The sequence below is a fragment of the Glycine soja genome, chromosome 8, assembly GCF_004193775.1.
Source record: "Glycine soja cultivar W05 chromosome 8, ASM419377v2, whole genome shotgun sequence".
Lineage (NCBI taxonomy): Eukaryota > Viridiplantae > Streptophyta > Magnoliopsida > Fabales > Fabaceae > Glycine > Glycine soja.
Genome location: NC_041009.1, coordinates 1,882,856 through 1,898,424, shown reverse-complemented (window position 1 = coordinate 1,898,424; position 15,569 = coordinate 1,882,856). Strand labels below are relative to the sequence as shown.

General features: G+C 31.7%; 3 protein-coding genes across 4 annotated transcripts; all 3 read left to right on the top strand.

Moving 5' to 3' along the window:
- Window positions 1-1,289: 1,289 nt before the first annotated feature.
- On the top strand, window positions 1,290-4,069 carry LOC114421084 (calcineurin B-like protein 7). 2 transcript variants are annotated; one of them, XM_028386877.1, is made up of 8 exons: window positions 1,290-1,453; window positions 1,545-1,627; window positions 1,977-2,036; window positions 2,174-2,282; window positions 2,393-2,445; window positions 2,919-2,999; window positions 3,153-3,268; window positions 3,746-4,069. In XM_028386877.1, the coding sequence occupies exons 1-8, from the start codon at window positions 1,384-1,386 to the stop codon at window positions 3,879-3,881; spliced, it is 708 nt and encodes a 235-aa protein (XP_028242678.1). In that variant the 5' UTR covers window positions 1,290-1,383; the 3' UTR covers window positions 3,882-4,069. The 2 variants fall into 2 exon arrangements, with proteins under 2 accessions (XP_028242678.1, XP_028242679.1); XM_028386878.1 differs by lacking the exon at window positions 2,919-2,999 and having other exon boundaries at window positions 1,304-1,453.
- Window positions 4,070-8,228: 4,159 nt separating this feature from the next.
- LOC114422910 (phosphatidylinositol 4-kinase gamma 4-like) lies at window positions 8,229-11,580 on the top strand. Its single transcript, XM_028389470.1, has 2 exons — window positions 8,229-10,139; window positions 10,826-11,580. The coding sequence occupies exons 1-2, from the start codon at window positions 8,808-8,810 to the stop codon at window positions 11,201-11,203; spliced, it is 1,710 nt and encodes a 569-aa protein (XP_028245271.1). The 5' UTR covers window positions 8,229-8,807; the 3' UTR covers window positions 11,204-11,580.
- Window positions 11,581-14,170: 2,590 nt separating this feature from the next.
- LOC114424389 lies at window positions 14,171-15,128 on the top strand. The gene has a single exon (XM_028391231.1). It carries the CDS (start codon window positions 14,319-14,321, stop codon window positions 14,946-14,948), a length of 630 nt encoding a protein of 209 aa, XP_028247032.1. The 5' UTR covers window positions 14,171-14,318; the 3' UTR covers window positions 14,949-15,128.
- The last annotated feature ends 441 nt before the right edge of the window (window positions 15,129-15,569 follow it).

Below are 15,569 nucleotides of genomic sequence, written 5' to 3'. Positions count from 1 at the left end.
TGAAGTCGTAATTGATATGCCAAATTGCAATCCTTTATGAATGAAAAAAAAAGTCATCTATAACTTTTTTACGCGTACTCTTTTTTCTACAAAGAATTTATCCAACACTATGTGTGAAGATCATGAAAAAGAGAAAAGACATAAAATTAAGACAAAAATGAATTTGGACGGGTTCCTTTCTGGGGTCAATAAGTTCATGAGCATTGTTATTCGTTGCGAAAAAAATTCAATACAGTTGTAACGAAAAATGTTAAGCCAGTCACATTGCTATTTGTTGTTTAGAAAATATTGACGGTGGTTTGAATAAGCAGCCTAATAATAACTGGTCATGTAATTCGACGGGTCAATAAGTTTATTTTTTTATCATATTCCACATATAATTGTTTAATATTATTTATTTGAAAGTAATATCTTTATTAAAAAAATACTTTGAGAATTTTTTTTTGACAGAAAATACTTTGAGAAAGTTAAAAAAAGAATAAATTGTATTCATGCTTTCCTTCATTTGCCAGTTGCCACAAGCCTTCTAGGCTTCTATTCATAAAAGGAAAAAGTAATGTGAACAATATTACTTTATTTTTCAACAAAAGCATGCACTGTAAAACATTTTCAAGGCATTTTGCGTTGCAGGCTGTAAAGCTAAAAGGAGGTTAGTAAAAAATTTCAACAAGCATGTATGGTGCATTAAATGCATCGTAACTTTTTGGCTGGCCCTAGAGAGACTTTTTAATTATTAGGCTAAGTTATTCATCTAATTCGTATACGTTAAATAGTAATTTTTATTTTTCATTGATAAATTTATTTCTCAAAAGATAAAAAAATAAAATTTAATTTTAAAAGTATAAAAAATAAGATAAATTTATCTTATTATTAACTTTATTCTGTTAACATTAACGAAAGAAAATTAACACTTTATCTTATTTTTTATATTTTTAAAATTAAAATTTACTTTTTTATCTTTGAATAAATTTGTCAATATTATGCTTTCAAAAACAAAAATAGTTATTTATCTAATTTGTATGACTCGCGATACTTTAAGTATTACTTAGTTAGTTTCTTTTTATAAAAAAAGCAACTGTTAATCATTCTACCTTGATATTTAATGAAGATTGATGATCTCTTTCATTACATCTATGTTAACTCTGTCAAGGTATAGTTAATGTGAGTGACATATATGAATGACGTAACTAAAATTAATAATCAAATTAACCAAATTTAAGAATAAGTAAAAAAAAAAACTAGTCCCTATACTTTTTCTTTATTAATAGAAAAATATTCCGATTGTTCCTGTATGATGGTGGATGGATGGTACTAGTTAACTATGTATGTATCAAGTCCTCCTCGCCCAGAGAGAGAGTGTAGGAACACAAAGAAGTAAAATTGATGGGGTGTTGTTGCACCAAACAGCGAGTCGATAAAAAAGATCCAGCAGTTCTTGCTTCCCAAACCTATTGTAAGCCTTCTTTCTACCTTCCTCAGTCCTGGAGTTTGTATTCTGGTCCAACATTTCTCTTCAGTTTTTAATCAATTTCTTATTCGTCCAGTTAATCTTTCTGAAATTGAAGCATTGTATGATCTGTTCAAGAAATTAAGCAGCTCCATCATCGACGACGGGGTTATCAGCAAAGTAATTAATTAAGCTCATAAGTTCAAGCTAGAACACCATTACTTTTAGGACAAATTACACGGACGCTCCATATGGCTTCTTGAAATTGCACACCCGCGATATATATATCTTCATCTTGTTAACGCCTAGCTACAATAACTCTTCTTTCGGGGATATATGGTACATGTTAAAACATATTACACCATGTGCACCGTACGTGTTAAAAGCAGATAAATAAATAGCGTGTGAAATTTCAAGAAACTACTGGTTGAGTCAAATTAACTTGCCCTTTCTTTTACTATATATATATAGTTAGTTAGTTAGTTAACATTGTGGCAAAGACTTATATATCATGAATAATATTATGCAGGAAGAGTTTCAGCTTGGCTTATTTGGAAGCAGCGAGAAACGGAGCCTCTTTGCCGACAGGGTCAGCAATTTTAACTTGTGAAATTTAGAAAACATCGTGTGAATGTGATTGTAACAAAATAGGATGATATTGATATGTGATCGGTGCAACAATTAATCTTACAATTCTCTGCTGTTGTCTAAATATATTGACATCAGGTCTTCGAATTATTTGACTCAAAAAATAATGGGGTGATAGAATTTGGAGAGTTCGTTCAAGCTCTGAGCGTCTTCCACCCAGCAGCGCCACAAACACAAAAAGCAGATTGTAAGCTTTCCTCTCAACTCGATCAAGAGTGTGCATGTACATGTAGCTCTGCATGCCTTAATTTGCATTATTTGTATTGATCGAAGCCTTGGTGTCTATTTTTGTGGCAGTTGCATTTCGACTCTATGATATATGTCAAAGAGGCTTTATTCAACGTCACGAGGTAAACAATATGAACTTGGTCGACCATAAGTTAATTATCGTTACCCTAATACATCTTCACATGATTATATCATCTGGAAATTTAGTATTTATCTCTCTTTTTATAGCAATTAAATTAGTAAAATTTGTATATATCTAAGAGGAGAGAATTATAGACACAAATTTCACATAATATAATTATGTCATAAAATGTAATAAATGATGAGTAGAGAGATAAATACAAAAGATAATGTTGTATAAATGTTATATATCTAATATTTATCAAAAGAACAATGCTATTTGGTACATACAAATCTCGTTTTTACAAATATCACGAATTAAGCTATAAGAACAGTGTTTTTTTAAAAAAAAAATATTAATTACAGAAATCTTAAAATATAAAATAAGCTATTGTCAGAAATTACATTTGTACATGATTTTACAAAAATATTATCGTATTAATGAGCATCTCCCTTTTCAAAATATGTATGGAAGGTAAGAGAGATGATACTGGCACTACTAAATGAGTCGAATTTGGTTCTGTCTCATGAGATAATTGAGGTCATAATTGATAAGGTATCAGTAATTTCCTTTTTCTTGTCTCTAATTTCTCTCCACTCTTTGGGGATTAATTAATTATATTCTCTTAATTAAAACATATGAAAAAACTGGCTGCTATGATTTTGTGATTAAATATCTACCCCTTTCTATTATTGTTGCATTGCACAGACCTTTGAAGAAGCAGACTCAAAAGGAGACGGAAGGATTGATCCAGAGGAGTGGCAAGAATTTGTAGCTCGAAATCCATCCTTATTATTGAGGAACATGACAATTCCCTATTTGAAGTAATATGCTCTTTTCCTTTCATATATAACTTTCCTCGCATGATATATATGTTGCAGAAACACAATTATACGTGCAAGTTCTTTTCCACAGCTCTTGAGGTCCCTACCAATAAACAGAATCTTAATTACACCGAAAGCTTGCCCCACAAAACAAATTAATTATTCGACCGCTTATTGTATATAGCTAAGCTAAAGAGAGTATACTATGAATGGAAATCACCTGTCGCTGTTATGTGTCCCTTCCTTTGTCTCCTAACAGGAAAAAAAAAAACGATATTTCAGCAACCAACCGATGCCCCAATGGATGAATAATTTTTAATTTTTAATTGAAGCACTAGACTTAAACTTTAGTTTGGCATTCCAACTTAGTATTGAACTTACACAGAATATATGTTATTTGACTTAATTAAAAGTATAACTCCCAAGGCTTCAACCTATCTTGAAATTAGAACTAACAGTAGTTACTGGGCCTTGCAGGGATCTTACTACACAGTTTCATAGTTTCAAGCTAACATCAGGCATTGAAGACTGTACAAGCAGAAGCAGCACATCCCCTGAGAAAGATAACATCTTAGAATTGAAGGACAATTTCAACGGTGTCAGCATTAATTAATATTTTGCGCAAATAAAAGAGATAACCATTGAAGAACATTTACACAATTCCTGCGAGCTTATATTGTCCATTGTTCATTATCATAGTGGTCCTATTGGTAATTTCAGCCTCGTTGTCTTTCAAATTTTGCCCTCTTTGTCACGTGGATACATGAGTGACTGCTAACACTATCTTTTATTAATCCTATGATGACGAGAGATATTAACCAAATGCCTTTGCCCCATTACCTGAAATTACTGGCTCCATAAAAGCAAAAAATGGAGCATAACTAATATCACGATCGAGGAAGATCATCATTCCTTCAGAAAGTGTAGAAAATAAATAACATGATCAATTCTAAAATTGAATAGTATATATATATAAAAGCATGTGCAAATTGCAATTATAATTTATATGGTAGAAAAAGAGGTCCAAATAGAAAGGTTTAGAAAGTGCCCTATATTCGCATCCTGGGCTACCAGCTAACCCTCTGTTGGACCTGGACCAATGGGAATGGCACTTTTGTTAGTTTTTGGTACACAAAAACTACTCATGTATGTGTTCATAGATCCATTCATTAGATTCTTTTTTTCGAACATCCCAAATTTGATCGGGTCCAGGCATTTCCTTATAAAATTTTATCTCAAAAAATTTATTACATAATTTTCTCTCAAAGTCTATCATTGGATTAAAATTTCAAATTATTTATACCAAATTCATACTTATATAAATTTACTTAATGCTCTACTAATGTAAATTACTTAATATTAAAATAAACAGTACTGTAATATTAAATGAAAAATAAATTAGAGACTTTATTAAAGTATTGAGGCCAAAAATATAAAATAACAATAATAGGAGTGAAATTCAAATATTATTTCAAGTAACATCTAGAAAAAAAGTAATACAAACTAATGATAGAAACTCACTTATCAAATATTTCCATTTTAATTAAACCAACATAACTAAATTAGTCAAGTAAATTATAAACTGATAAAAATGACTAGTTAAACACACTCTAAATTGGTTTTTAACATTACAAAAAATAATAATAATAGTTTGGTCCTTAAAATATGTATCACTAACCAATTTAATTATCATTATAAAAACAATTTTAACATATAACTTTTTTGTAACTACTGATCAATTTAGTTTTTGAAGCTAATGCGTTTAACATTGAGAATGTGAGGATCAATTTGTATGACAATTATAAAAAAAATCATTAAGTCAAATGCTAAATTTACTTTTCATGTTGATTGTACCCAACCATATGGAAAGAAAAGGGTTCGGACTTCAGATTCTATTCAACTTCTCATTGACATAGTCAAAATGGCTCGCTCAAGGTTAAATTTAAATTTGAACTTCAATTTCATCGCGGGTTTGTATCTTATTATTTTCATTAATTAATTGTGAACAGTATAAAATAACTTGGTTTAATTTCACTTTTTTTTTTACTTTAAAAGTTTTTTTAAACTAAAAGTTGTTTGGTAATTTTTTTAAAAAAATACTAATTTTATTTAAAATTAGTTATCTTGTCTAATGAGGAAATATATTTATAAAATAAAAAATGTTGTGCAAAGTTAATTTAATTTACATAATTCTATATAAAAATTTATTATTAAAATGGTGCATCGGTATATTTATGGATATTATAGAAAATAAATCTAATGTGGTTAGATGTATGATTTAAGATTAAGATTGATCAATAAAATTTTACTACTCCAAATATTACTATAATGTACTGTAAAGGATAGGATATGCACTCATCAAAATACATCGATCATAACAGATATAAACTTTGTTGCTTCACTGGATAATATTACATTTTACCTGAAAATAAAAAAAATAAAAAGTAAAAAGTTATTAAGATATGAGGCATAACAATAAAGGGAGTTCGCATTAGGCTAAGTTTAAAAATGATAATTGACATATGAGCCATGAGGAATACATTTTGGCCAAGGAGCATGAGAAGAAGAGTCATGACAGTGGAAAACATATAAATATAAATTAAAAAGTTGAATTATGTTGGGGCAAATAAAATCCATTCACCTTTTCCCCATTACTAGACTGCATTATCAGTAATAATGCAGATCTCAAAGTCACGGGACACCAAATCCCATATTCCTATAGACATTACTGAATTTTCTAAACATTGGTTTGCTTATATCGAAAGCTAAACCTATACTTTATTTTATAAATTAAAAGTATTATTCAATGAATACGATCTTTAGGGAGCAAAAAGCAAACAAAAATGAGTGCATCGGAAATTTAGCTCGTGGAGACAAAATAAGGCAAAGTATCTATTTCCTTGGTTAGTGCTTTTGTGAATCTGAAGGTATTAATTTGCTAAAGACGCTTTATAGATAGCGTTGATTGCAATGGCACTTGACCAAATGAGGATATGCATTAACCCTGTCAAATCATTAGTCTTCAAACTAATTTTACTGTTGCTTATTTTAAAATAGAAAAAGAGAAGCATAAGATAATGAGGTTTAATAGGATTTTTGTTCCCTTATGTCTATCCTTTTAATTTCCCTACTATAGCAAACATGCTATTTTACTTTCCCTAATTTTAATTATTCAGGTTTATTTTTAAAAAGTATATTTAAATTAAGTCTCTTGTCTCAAAATGTCATCAAATAATTAAAAGAAATGTAATATTAAATAAATATAAAAATAAAAATGTATAAAATATGATGAAAATAATTTTTTATTTTAATAAAAAAATCTATACATATCTTCCTTTATAAAGTTATACAACTCAATGATATACATGTTTTTAAAATTGGACCAAATATGGAATCGGTAAAAATATTGATCCAAGGTTCAATAAATTAATTTTAATTAAATTATTAATAATTAAATAGTATTATTTTAATTTTTAACATAGTTTATTAAGCAATATTAAAAATAATAACATAATATTTATAATTTTATACTATTAAAAATCAAAATACTCATCAAAATCTCAACACACATAACATATGATATTAAAAAATAAATAATATTTATAGGGTAAAATATTATTTTTTTGTCTTTCTAAAATTTTAAAAGTTCCATTTTAAATCTTCTTTTAGTCTTTCTTATAAAGTATCATTTAAATTACTTGAAAGAACAAAATTATACAAAATAACAAATAAAAAACGAACAATTTTTTCCCTATAAATAAAACTACTCCAAACTTTTAAAATTTCAGAGTAATCAAAATTATATTTTACTTTTCTTTATTTGCGTAAACACGTGTCACTATCGTTTCTTAGTTCTGACATTTGTATGGTTTACCCACGTTGCAAATGCAATGTTCGTGCAACGGTCACATATAAACATGCATAAAAGTACTACACTGTCAGTTTCCACTTTCTAAGTTTTAATCTAATTGATTTTTTAAATATAGAATAAATTTTTAATTTAATTTCTGAATTTATTTTATTATTATATATAATAACTAAAATGAGATATCTTTAAATATAAAAATGAAAAAGAAAGCTTTTGTAACTTTTTTTTTAATGTTTTTATATCAGAATCAAATTTAATCTATGTGGGCGAATTGTAAGACAATTATCACATATCCTGGGAATTAAGATGAGTAATTAAAATCTTAACTTATTATTTAGAGAAAAAAATCTTAACTTGTATCACTGTTAAGAAGCCAAACAAACCGCGGTTAAGGTTGACAACAAGAGTTAAATAGTCATTTAGTAAAGTGGTTTTTTATCTTTAAAATTAAAAGAATATCTTAAATAAAATAAATAAGATAAAGGACATTTAACTTTTTTTTTAGTTCTCTTTCAACAAGATATACATTTTGGATGAGTATTATTCAAATTAATTTTAAATAAAATTAATTTTGATTAAAAATATTTTTAAAGTAACATAATTTATATTTAGAGTTTATATTCTAAAGTAATTGATTAACAAAATTATATATATATATATATATATATTTCATTTAATGTAAAAATTACTTAAAATTATTTTAATTCAAAATTAATTTTGAACATTAATTCTTAACTTGAAATCAGATTTAACATAATTAAGGCAACTGGTATTTTAATATAATTTAAAAAAATGTAGCATAAAACAAACGCACATTATGACAATGGTTTAGTTTGAAACAAACATAAAAATAAATAAAGATACATATACACACAGGAGAAAAATATAGATAAAATAAGTGATGTGATTTGATAAAAAAATGTAAAAAAAAAAAATATTTATGTATAAGGATATCCAATCATCCATTACTAAAAAACAAAAGAAATAACTTGATAAAAAAAAAAAAAAAAAAAGCAGGCAAGAAGGGTTATGTTCCCGTTATAGGAGATGGGTCAAAAGTGTATAAAAAGGCAACGGCTACAATATCTTTGATCTCACAATCCTCTCCCATACACCATCACTGGTTTATCGGACCAGAAAAATTCGGCCCCTCACTGGTGTGTGTATGTGTGTGTGTTGTGGTAATAACACATAACAACTGATCGCTTACATTATTATCGGAAAATGCCACAATCCCATTCCTCTCAATTCTTCCGCATTTCATCGCCTTCTCTCTCTCTGCAATTTAAGCTCTTCCTTCTCTCACTTCTCTCTTTGGTTCTTTCCTTTTGGTAAGAGTCCCCTCTCGCTCGCTTCTCTTCGTTCCACCATTCCTTCGTGAGGTTTTTTTATTTTATTTACTATCATCCATTCCCAACACACAATACCCTTCTGGGTACCTCAAAAAACATTTATTTTTTCGTTTTTGTTTGGGTCCCATTAGATTATATTTCATTGGGTCTTCGTTAATTGAAAGACCTTGTTGGTTCTTACTTGTTTTATGGATTTCTAACCCTTGTTCCTGTGATATACCAATTCAAGTAAAGCAGCAAATAGGTAAGGTGAGGAATTTCCGAACCCCCCAAAAAAATATAAAAAAAGGAAAGATAAAAAAGTGATTGGCTTTGAAAGATGTCAATTGCTTTGAGTTCAGTTTGCAAAGAGAAGGTAAACTGGGAAGGGCAACCAGGACATTGTTCTGGTGAACCAATCTTGATTTACCTCACTGTGGATGGTGCTGTGACCCCAATGCGTGTGTTGGAGTCTGATTCCATCGCTTCGGTGAAACTGAGGATTCAACAGTGCAAAGGCTTCGTGGTGAAGAAGCAGAAGCTGGTTTTCAGTGGCAGAGAGCTAGCTCGCAATGGCACCCTCATTAAGGAATATGGTGTCACTGATGGTAATGTTCTTCACTTGGTTCTTCGGCTCTCTGATCTTCTCTTCATTGTTGTGAGGACCGTCTCTGGGAAGGAGTTCGAGTTCCACATCGACAGACACCGAAATGTGGGGTATCTGAAGCAACGCATTAGAAAGAACAAAGGGGAATGTTTCATTGATCTTGAGGATGATGATCAAGAGTTTTTCTGTAATGATCAGAAGCTCGATGACGATAGTCTCTTCCATGACATATGCAAGAGTGGTGATGATGTGATTCATTTGATAATTAAGAAATCCGTTAAGGTTAGGACCACACCAATTCACAAGGACTTGAATCTCTCGGTGGTGGCACCAGGTGAAAGTGTGAAACATAAAAGGGACAAACATGTTCAGATAGCAAAGGTGCCACCTGATGTAGGTTTCTGGTTGGAGCCAATTATTGTGAATCCTAAGATCATTTTTTTTCCTTTCCTTTGGGACATGGTAAAGTCCACATTTGAAGGTTTGAAGAAAGGAAATCACCCCGTTAGGTCCTCTGAGGGCACTGGAGGGACATACTTCATGCAAGATTCAACAGGCCAGGAGCATGTTTCGGTTTTCAAGCCCATGGATGAGGAACCAATGGCTGTGAACAACCCAAAAGGTCTTCCGAATTCATCCAATGGTGAAGGTTTGAAAAGAGGGACAAAGGTTGGAGAAGGAGCCTTTAGGGAAGTTGCAGCTTATTTATTGGATCATCCCAAGAGTGGACCGCGTTTGGCGTCAGGTGAAGCTGTAGGATTCTCTGGTGTTCCCCCTACTGTTATGGTGCAGTGCTTGCACCAAGAATTTAACCACCCAAATGGGTTTGCTTCCTCCTCAAAACATGTTAAGATTGGGTCACTGCAGAAGTTCATTAGTAATGATGGTAATTGTGAGGACTATGGACCCTCGGCTTTCCCAGTGGAGGAGGTGCATAAGATTGCTGTACTTGATATAAGATTGGCTAATGCAGACAGGCATGCTGGGAATATATTGATCAAAAAGGAGGCAGATGGCCAGATAAAGCTCATTCCTATTGATCATGGCTATTGTCTACCAGATAAAGTAATCATTTCTTTTTCTTATTTTGGATTAGCCTTGAAATACCAGCTAATATGATTTTAGATAAATGCATGCTCCTATGCTTTGCTATACTGTGTTGAAGAATTGATTGAGTTCAAAATCAAGTTTGAATTGAAATAACTTTAGATAAAACAAGCTATACTGAATTTTACTAATATTTTATTTATTATTTCAGAATAAAAACATTCAAACACAAATCATTTCAATCCAAACTCATATTTTACCACAATAAATCTTGCAAAATCAATTTCCTTCAAAATTAATTTTGCAAGTGCTCACCCAAACAAACACTAATTCCATTTTTCCTGAATTTCTGTCTTATTTTGCATCCCCCTTTTGGCATCCACAGAGCTGATTAGATGCGAGAATTTGTGGTTCTAATATATAGAAATTATTTGCATTTTCTGACATGGTTAATTCATTCCAAATGATGAAGATGGAGTAGCATGATTTGCTAGTTGTGACTGTGACTTAATTTTTTGCAGGCTTTGTTGTTGATGTTGCTGTTGTATGTGTATGGAATAAATTTATGTAATTGTGGGTAGATGGACTTCATAGATGCATTGGTACATATAAATTAAGATAGTACTAGAGGTCCACATCCTATAAATTAAGATTCTATTCTTATATTGATTGAATATGGAGTAACTTCATTATTCTTTCTGCAGTTTGAAGATTGCACATTTGATTGGCTTTACTGGCCACAAGTACGTCAGCCTTACTCTCCTGAGACTGTGAATTATATAAATTCTCTGGATGCTGAAAAAGACTTGGAACTTTTGAAATGTTATGGATGGGATATTCCACTTGAGTGTGCAAGAACACTTCGCATTTCCACAATGTTGCTGAAGAAAGGGGTTGAAAGAGGCCTTACACCCTATGCAATTGGAAGCATTATGTGTCGGGAAAATTTGAACAAGGAATCTGTCATTGAAGAAATTATTGGGGAAGCCCAAGATTCCTTGCTTCCTGGCATGGAGGAATCAGCATTTCTTGAAGCCATCTCCCAAATCATGGATTACCACCTTGATAAGCTTGCAAACTAGACACTATTTTTTTTTTTTTTTTGAGTCATAGATGTATTTGTATGTATGTATTCAGTGAGTGAACTAGTCCATTTTGGGATGGACTGCAGGTTTGCATAAATTATGAGATATCATTCTATATATATATATATATATATATATATATATATATCGGCTTGATGTGTTCTGGACATAGGCCTCTATTTCTAGCTTCTCTAAACTGTTTCTTCAGGATTGTATTGCAATGTTGAACAGAAATCAAAAAGTCTGAATAAGATGTATTATACTGAGGTTTCATCTATCACAGAGGGATTGTACAGGCGTGGCAGAGGAGCTGGATCTGTCACGTGTATGTATATAATAATAAATGTAATATGTTAGGTTTCAACCCCCCAAAATGTAATGTATTATACTATTATAGGCTTATGAAATGCATATATATATATATTTCTTTTTTTTTTCTCTTCAATAAAATGAATTGAAATTTTTGCTACTTGGCCGCATCCTAGTTGGGCTTGGGCCATAAGAAAGGGAACAAACAACAATATTAAATTCCACGAGACTTAAGAGAGGTGTTTTTTTGAGGATTGAATAGAAGTGTTAAATGATTAAGTAATTTAAACTTTAATCATTATGTACGTAACTTTCCTGATTCAGATGCTCCCCCCCTCCCCAAATATAAAGGAAACGTATGCTTATCTGGAAAAAAAAATTATTGAGACTACAACCCGATTAGAAAGAGAGAGAGAAAATAAAGAAACTTGTAGATGAAATGTATGATACGTGAAGGTGTCCACATATAATATAGTATTTCTTTTTTCTCTTTATGCTGGTGTGATGCTAGGCATTTTGGCATTATGATCTGATCTTGATTCACGAAGAAAAGCAAAATAATTCTACTAGCCGTCAAAAGTGAAAAAGACAATGACAGCCATGTGGCCTGATTATAATTCATCATAGCACTGATTGTGCATAGTAAAGGATAGACCCCAATTTGAGGTTAAGACTTAGTTAAGCATGGCACCCGCATGGGACAGGGGTGAGAAGTACTCTCCCTTTTTTTCACCTTATCTGTCCTGGCTCCCCGTGTTAGAATATTTTTTGTCTTATCCCCGTTCCTTGTTTAAATTTGGATCTCATTTTATATTAAAAAATGTCAAAAATTATATATAAAAAAAATTTATTTTATCTTAATTTTTCAACAATAATAAATTTAAGGTTTAATTTTAAATTTAAAACATGACTAAAAATACCAAAATAAATTAATAATAAAATCACACAAAAATAAAAACATCCAAGAAATATTCAAGTATATATTAATATCACAGTATTACATAATAAAAATAATAAAACTAGCATAACATTTTATATAATATATATGATAATTTTATTTTATATTTTTTTACTAATAAAATATTATATTAACTCATATATATATTTATGCGAGGATACGAGAATCGTGTGAAGCAGGAAGCATAATCCATGAATTAGCTGTAGGGGATTTTCATTCCATCTTCGTTCCCGTAGAAATTTTTTTCCCGACCAGCGTCCCGGATGGGACAATCCCCACGGGATCCCCAAGTTACAAATTGTCATGCTTACGTAGTCATTCTAACTGATGATTGTTGTTGTTCTTGAGTGGCATTTCGCTAGTCAGAGAGAGAATACTAATGTAAAAACACTTAAATACCTTGAAATGAATTTATGTTGACGGCTAAGATTAACAAATAAATGTACACGATTTTTTTTAGTAGTCAAATAATTATTTATTAACTTTTCGTTTTAATAATTCACATATATTTGTATGGTTAAAATTTGTTATTTTTAGATATTTTAAATGAGAACTGTTTTATAGTAGATGATGGAGAGAGGGATCTACCTAATGAGAAAATTATTTCATATGCACAATCATTTTTAAAACTTAAGCATATTTATAATAAATGTTTAATATTAAATAAAATGCATTGCTTATTTAGAAATGTATCAACGTAATCAATATAAAAGTGGTGAAATAGAAGGAAAATAATGTAAAACAGCTAGCTAGCTTTCCATCACGGAGCTCGATTGCCCTTGAATTATTTTTGTTTTGGTACAAGTAGTGCTCAATTGTCAAACCAATATCTGACACCCTCAATATTAGTCTTCCAAAGGTCAGGAACATTGACCATACTAGTGCAAAAGCTATCGTATTAAAATATACTATTAGTCAATGGTATTGAAGTACTATGTACTAACCATTTACTATAAATATTAGTATAATTTAAAATATATACATATATAATAAAACGAATATAAAGACTGGAAGAACTAACGGATCCTTTGATTTGGTATCCTAGTACTCAAACGGATTAGTTCTATCTTTTTGTTTATTTGTTTTGTAAATAAGAATAATAATTAGTGACTATTTTTTAAGCAAATAACTATTAGTAACTTAAAAGGAAGAATATAGTTGCATACCGGCACTAAAGATGAAATTATGCTATTATATTAGACTTTATTTTTATTTTTTTATAACTGACTATCCTATATAATATTTGGTAAAGGGTTTAAAACTAAACTGCAGAGAGTGTAGTTTCGTCATGGTGTATTTGAAATAAATGCAAAACTGTTGGTCAACAAAAGTGTCCACAGTCCACTTCAAGACAAAAATCTTGTTTCGGTAACAAAAAAATTCTGTAAATACCAGAAGGACTAAAGTTAAAATAGTTTCGAAACAAAAGTTTTTTTAAATATTCTAAGGATTTTAATCTCAACTCGACTATATCCCTTTTTCTTAAAGGATTTTGTTTTAGAATTAAGGCCTCTATAAAAATTTCTAAGACATTTAATTATTATTATTACACAAAAATTAAGTAAATTTACATTTAATAATCAGAAATCAATTTGAACCTACAAAAGTTTAAAAAATATTTACATATGCCTTGAAGGAAAAAAATACTAATAAGAAGGAAAAAATAAAAGTCCTGTTATCCTACCCATCCTTGTCGTTCATTAAAGCATGTGCTGTTTAGTTTTGGTCTCATCCTTAAATTATGCACATTCACGTCTCCATCTAAATCCTCATCCTGCTCTCAACATAAACTGATAAAACAACACAACACACTCTACTCTGGCTCTCCCTCCACCACCGCAGGCCATGGCCGCCGGAGCCGCGCCGGTACCGGCGCCGAGGCCGAAGCGGCCTCGGCCTCCGTCGGGGCGCACCAACCTCGCCTCCTGCGTGGTGGCCACCATCTTCCTAATCTTCATCGTCATCGTCATCCTCATTGTCTACTACACCATCTTCAAACCCCAGGACCCCAAAATTGCCGTTAACGCCGTCCAGCTCCCCTCCTTCTCCGTCGCTAACGGCACCGTCAACTTCACCTTCTCCCAGTACGCCTCCGTTAGAAACCCTAACCGCGCCGCATTCTCGCACTACGACAGCTCCCTCCAGCTCATCTACTCCGGCAGCCAGGTCGGCTTCATGTTCATCCCCGCCGGCGAGATCGACGCCGGCCGGACGCAGTACATGGCCGCCACCTTCTCCGTCCAGTCCTTCCCCCTCTCGGCGCCGCCTCGAATGGGCCCCACATTGGCCAACGGCGACGGAGTGGGCTTCAACTATGGGCTTAGGGTTGAGCCCACTTTGGAAATCGAGTCTAAGTTGGAGATGGCGGGGCGCGTCAAAGTGTTGCACTTTTTCACCCATCACGTTTACGCCAAAGCCGGTTGCAGGGTTGCCATTGCCGTAACTGATGGATCTGTCTTAGGTTTTCACTGCTAATTTTTTTTTTTTTAACTCTAGACTTTTTAATAGTAAAAAAGTAACTATATAAATTACTGTAGTTGTTAGTCATGTTAAGTAACCAAACCAAGGCGTCCCGATTATAATTGTAAAGACGATTTTTCAATTTTCCTTCTCCAATGCAAAGTTTCGCCATTTTTTGTTCGTCGAATCGGGAAATTGTGGTGTTCCTAAAAGAGATTTTTTATAGTTTAGAACCAGAAAGTTGTAAACTATTATTCTTTTTTTTTTTTCTATATAGAACAAGCGGAACGTCGAGAGGGGAATGAGACATTTAATTTATAATCTACTAGCATTTAAAAGTAATGCTCATACGTGGATGCCATAGAGAAATAAGGAGAAGAGAGAAAAGTATAAAAAATGACAAGTGATGCGATATAATAAAAAAAGGAGTGAATTAGAAAATGTGTTGTTAGAGGATACCAATAGTATTTGGAAGGTAATATGGGTTAAGAAATGTGAGCATTATTTATGTATGTGTATGGGTGGGGCTAGGGAGAGTGGGGTTATATATGTTGCTTTATTGGTATAAGTAAAGGGTTGTAGCCAGGCAGAAAGTGGAGGGGAATGATGAGTTTGAAAGGAAGGTGGAGCGGGGAG

Excerpts from the sequence above, each read along its gene's own strand:
- LOC114421084 (XM_028386877.1), top strand. The coding sequence starts at position 1,384 with ATGGGGTGTTGTTGCACCAAACAGCGAGTCGATAAAAAAGATCCAGCA. Across the intron at positions 1,628-1,976 it reads ACGACGGGGTTATCAGCAAA|GAAGAGTTTCAGCTTGGCTT; the intron begins GTAATTAATTAA and ends AATATTATGCAG. Across the intron at positions 3,000-3,152 it reads TTGAGGTCATAATTGATAAG|ACCTTTGAAGAAGCAGACTC; the intron begins GTATCAGTAATT and ends TGCATTGCACAG.
- LOC114422910 (XM_028389470.1), top strand. The coding sequence starts at position 8,808 with ATGTCAATTGCTTTGAGTTCAGTTTGCAAAGAGAAGGTAAACTGGGAA. Across the intron at positions 10,140-10,825 it reads GCTATTGTCTACCAGATAAA|TTTGAAGATTGCACATTTGA; the intron begins GTAATCATTTCT and ends TTCTTTCTGCAG.
- LOC114424389 (XM_028391231.1), top strand. The coding sequence starts at position 14,319 with ATGGCCGCCGGAGCCGCGCCGGTACCGGCGCCGAGGCCGAAGCGGCCT.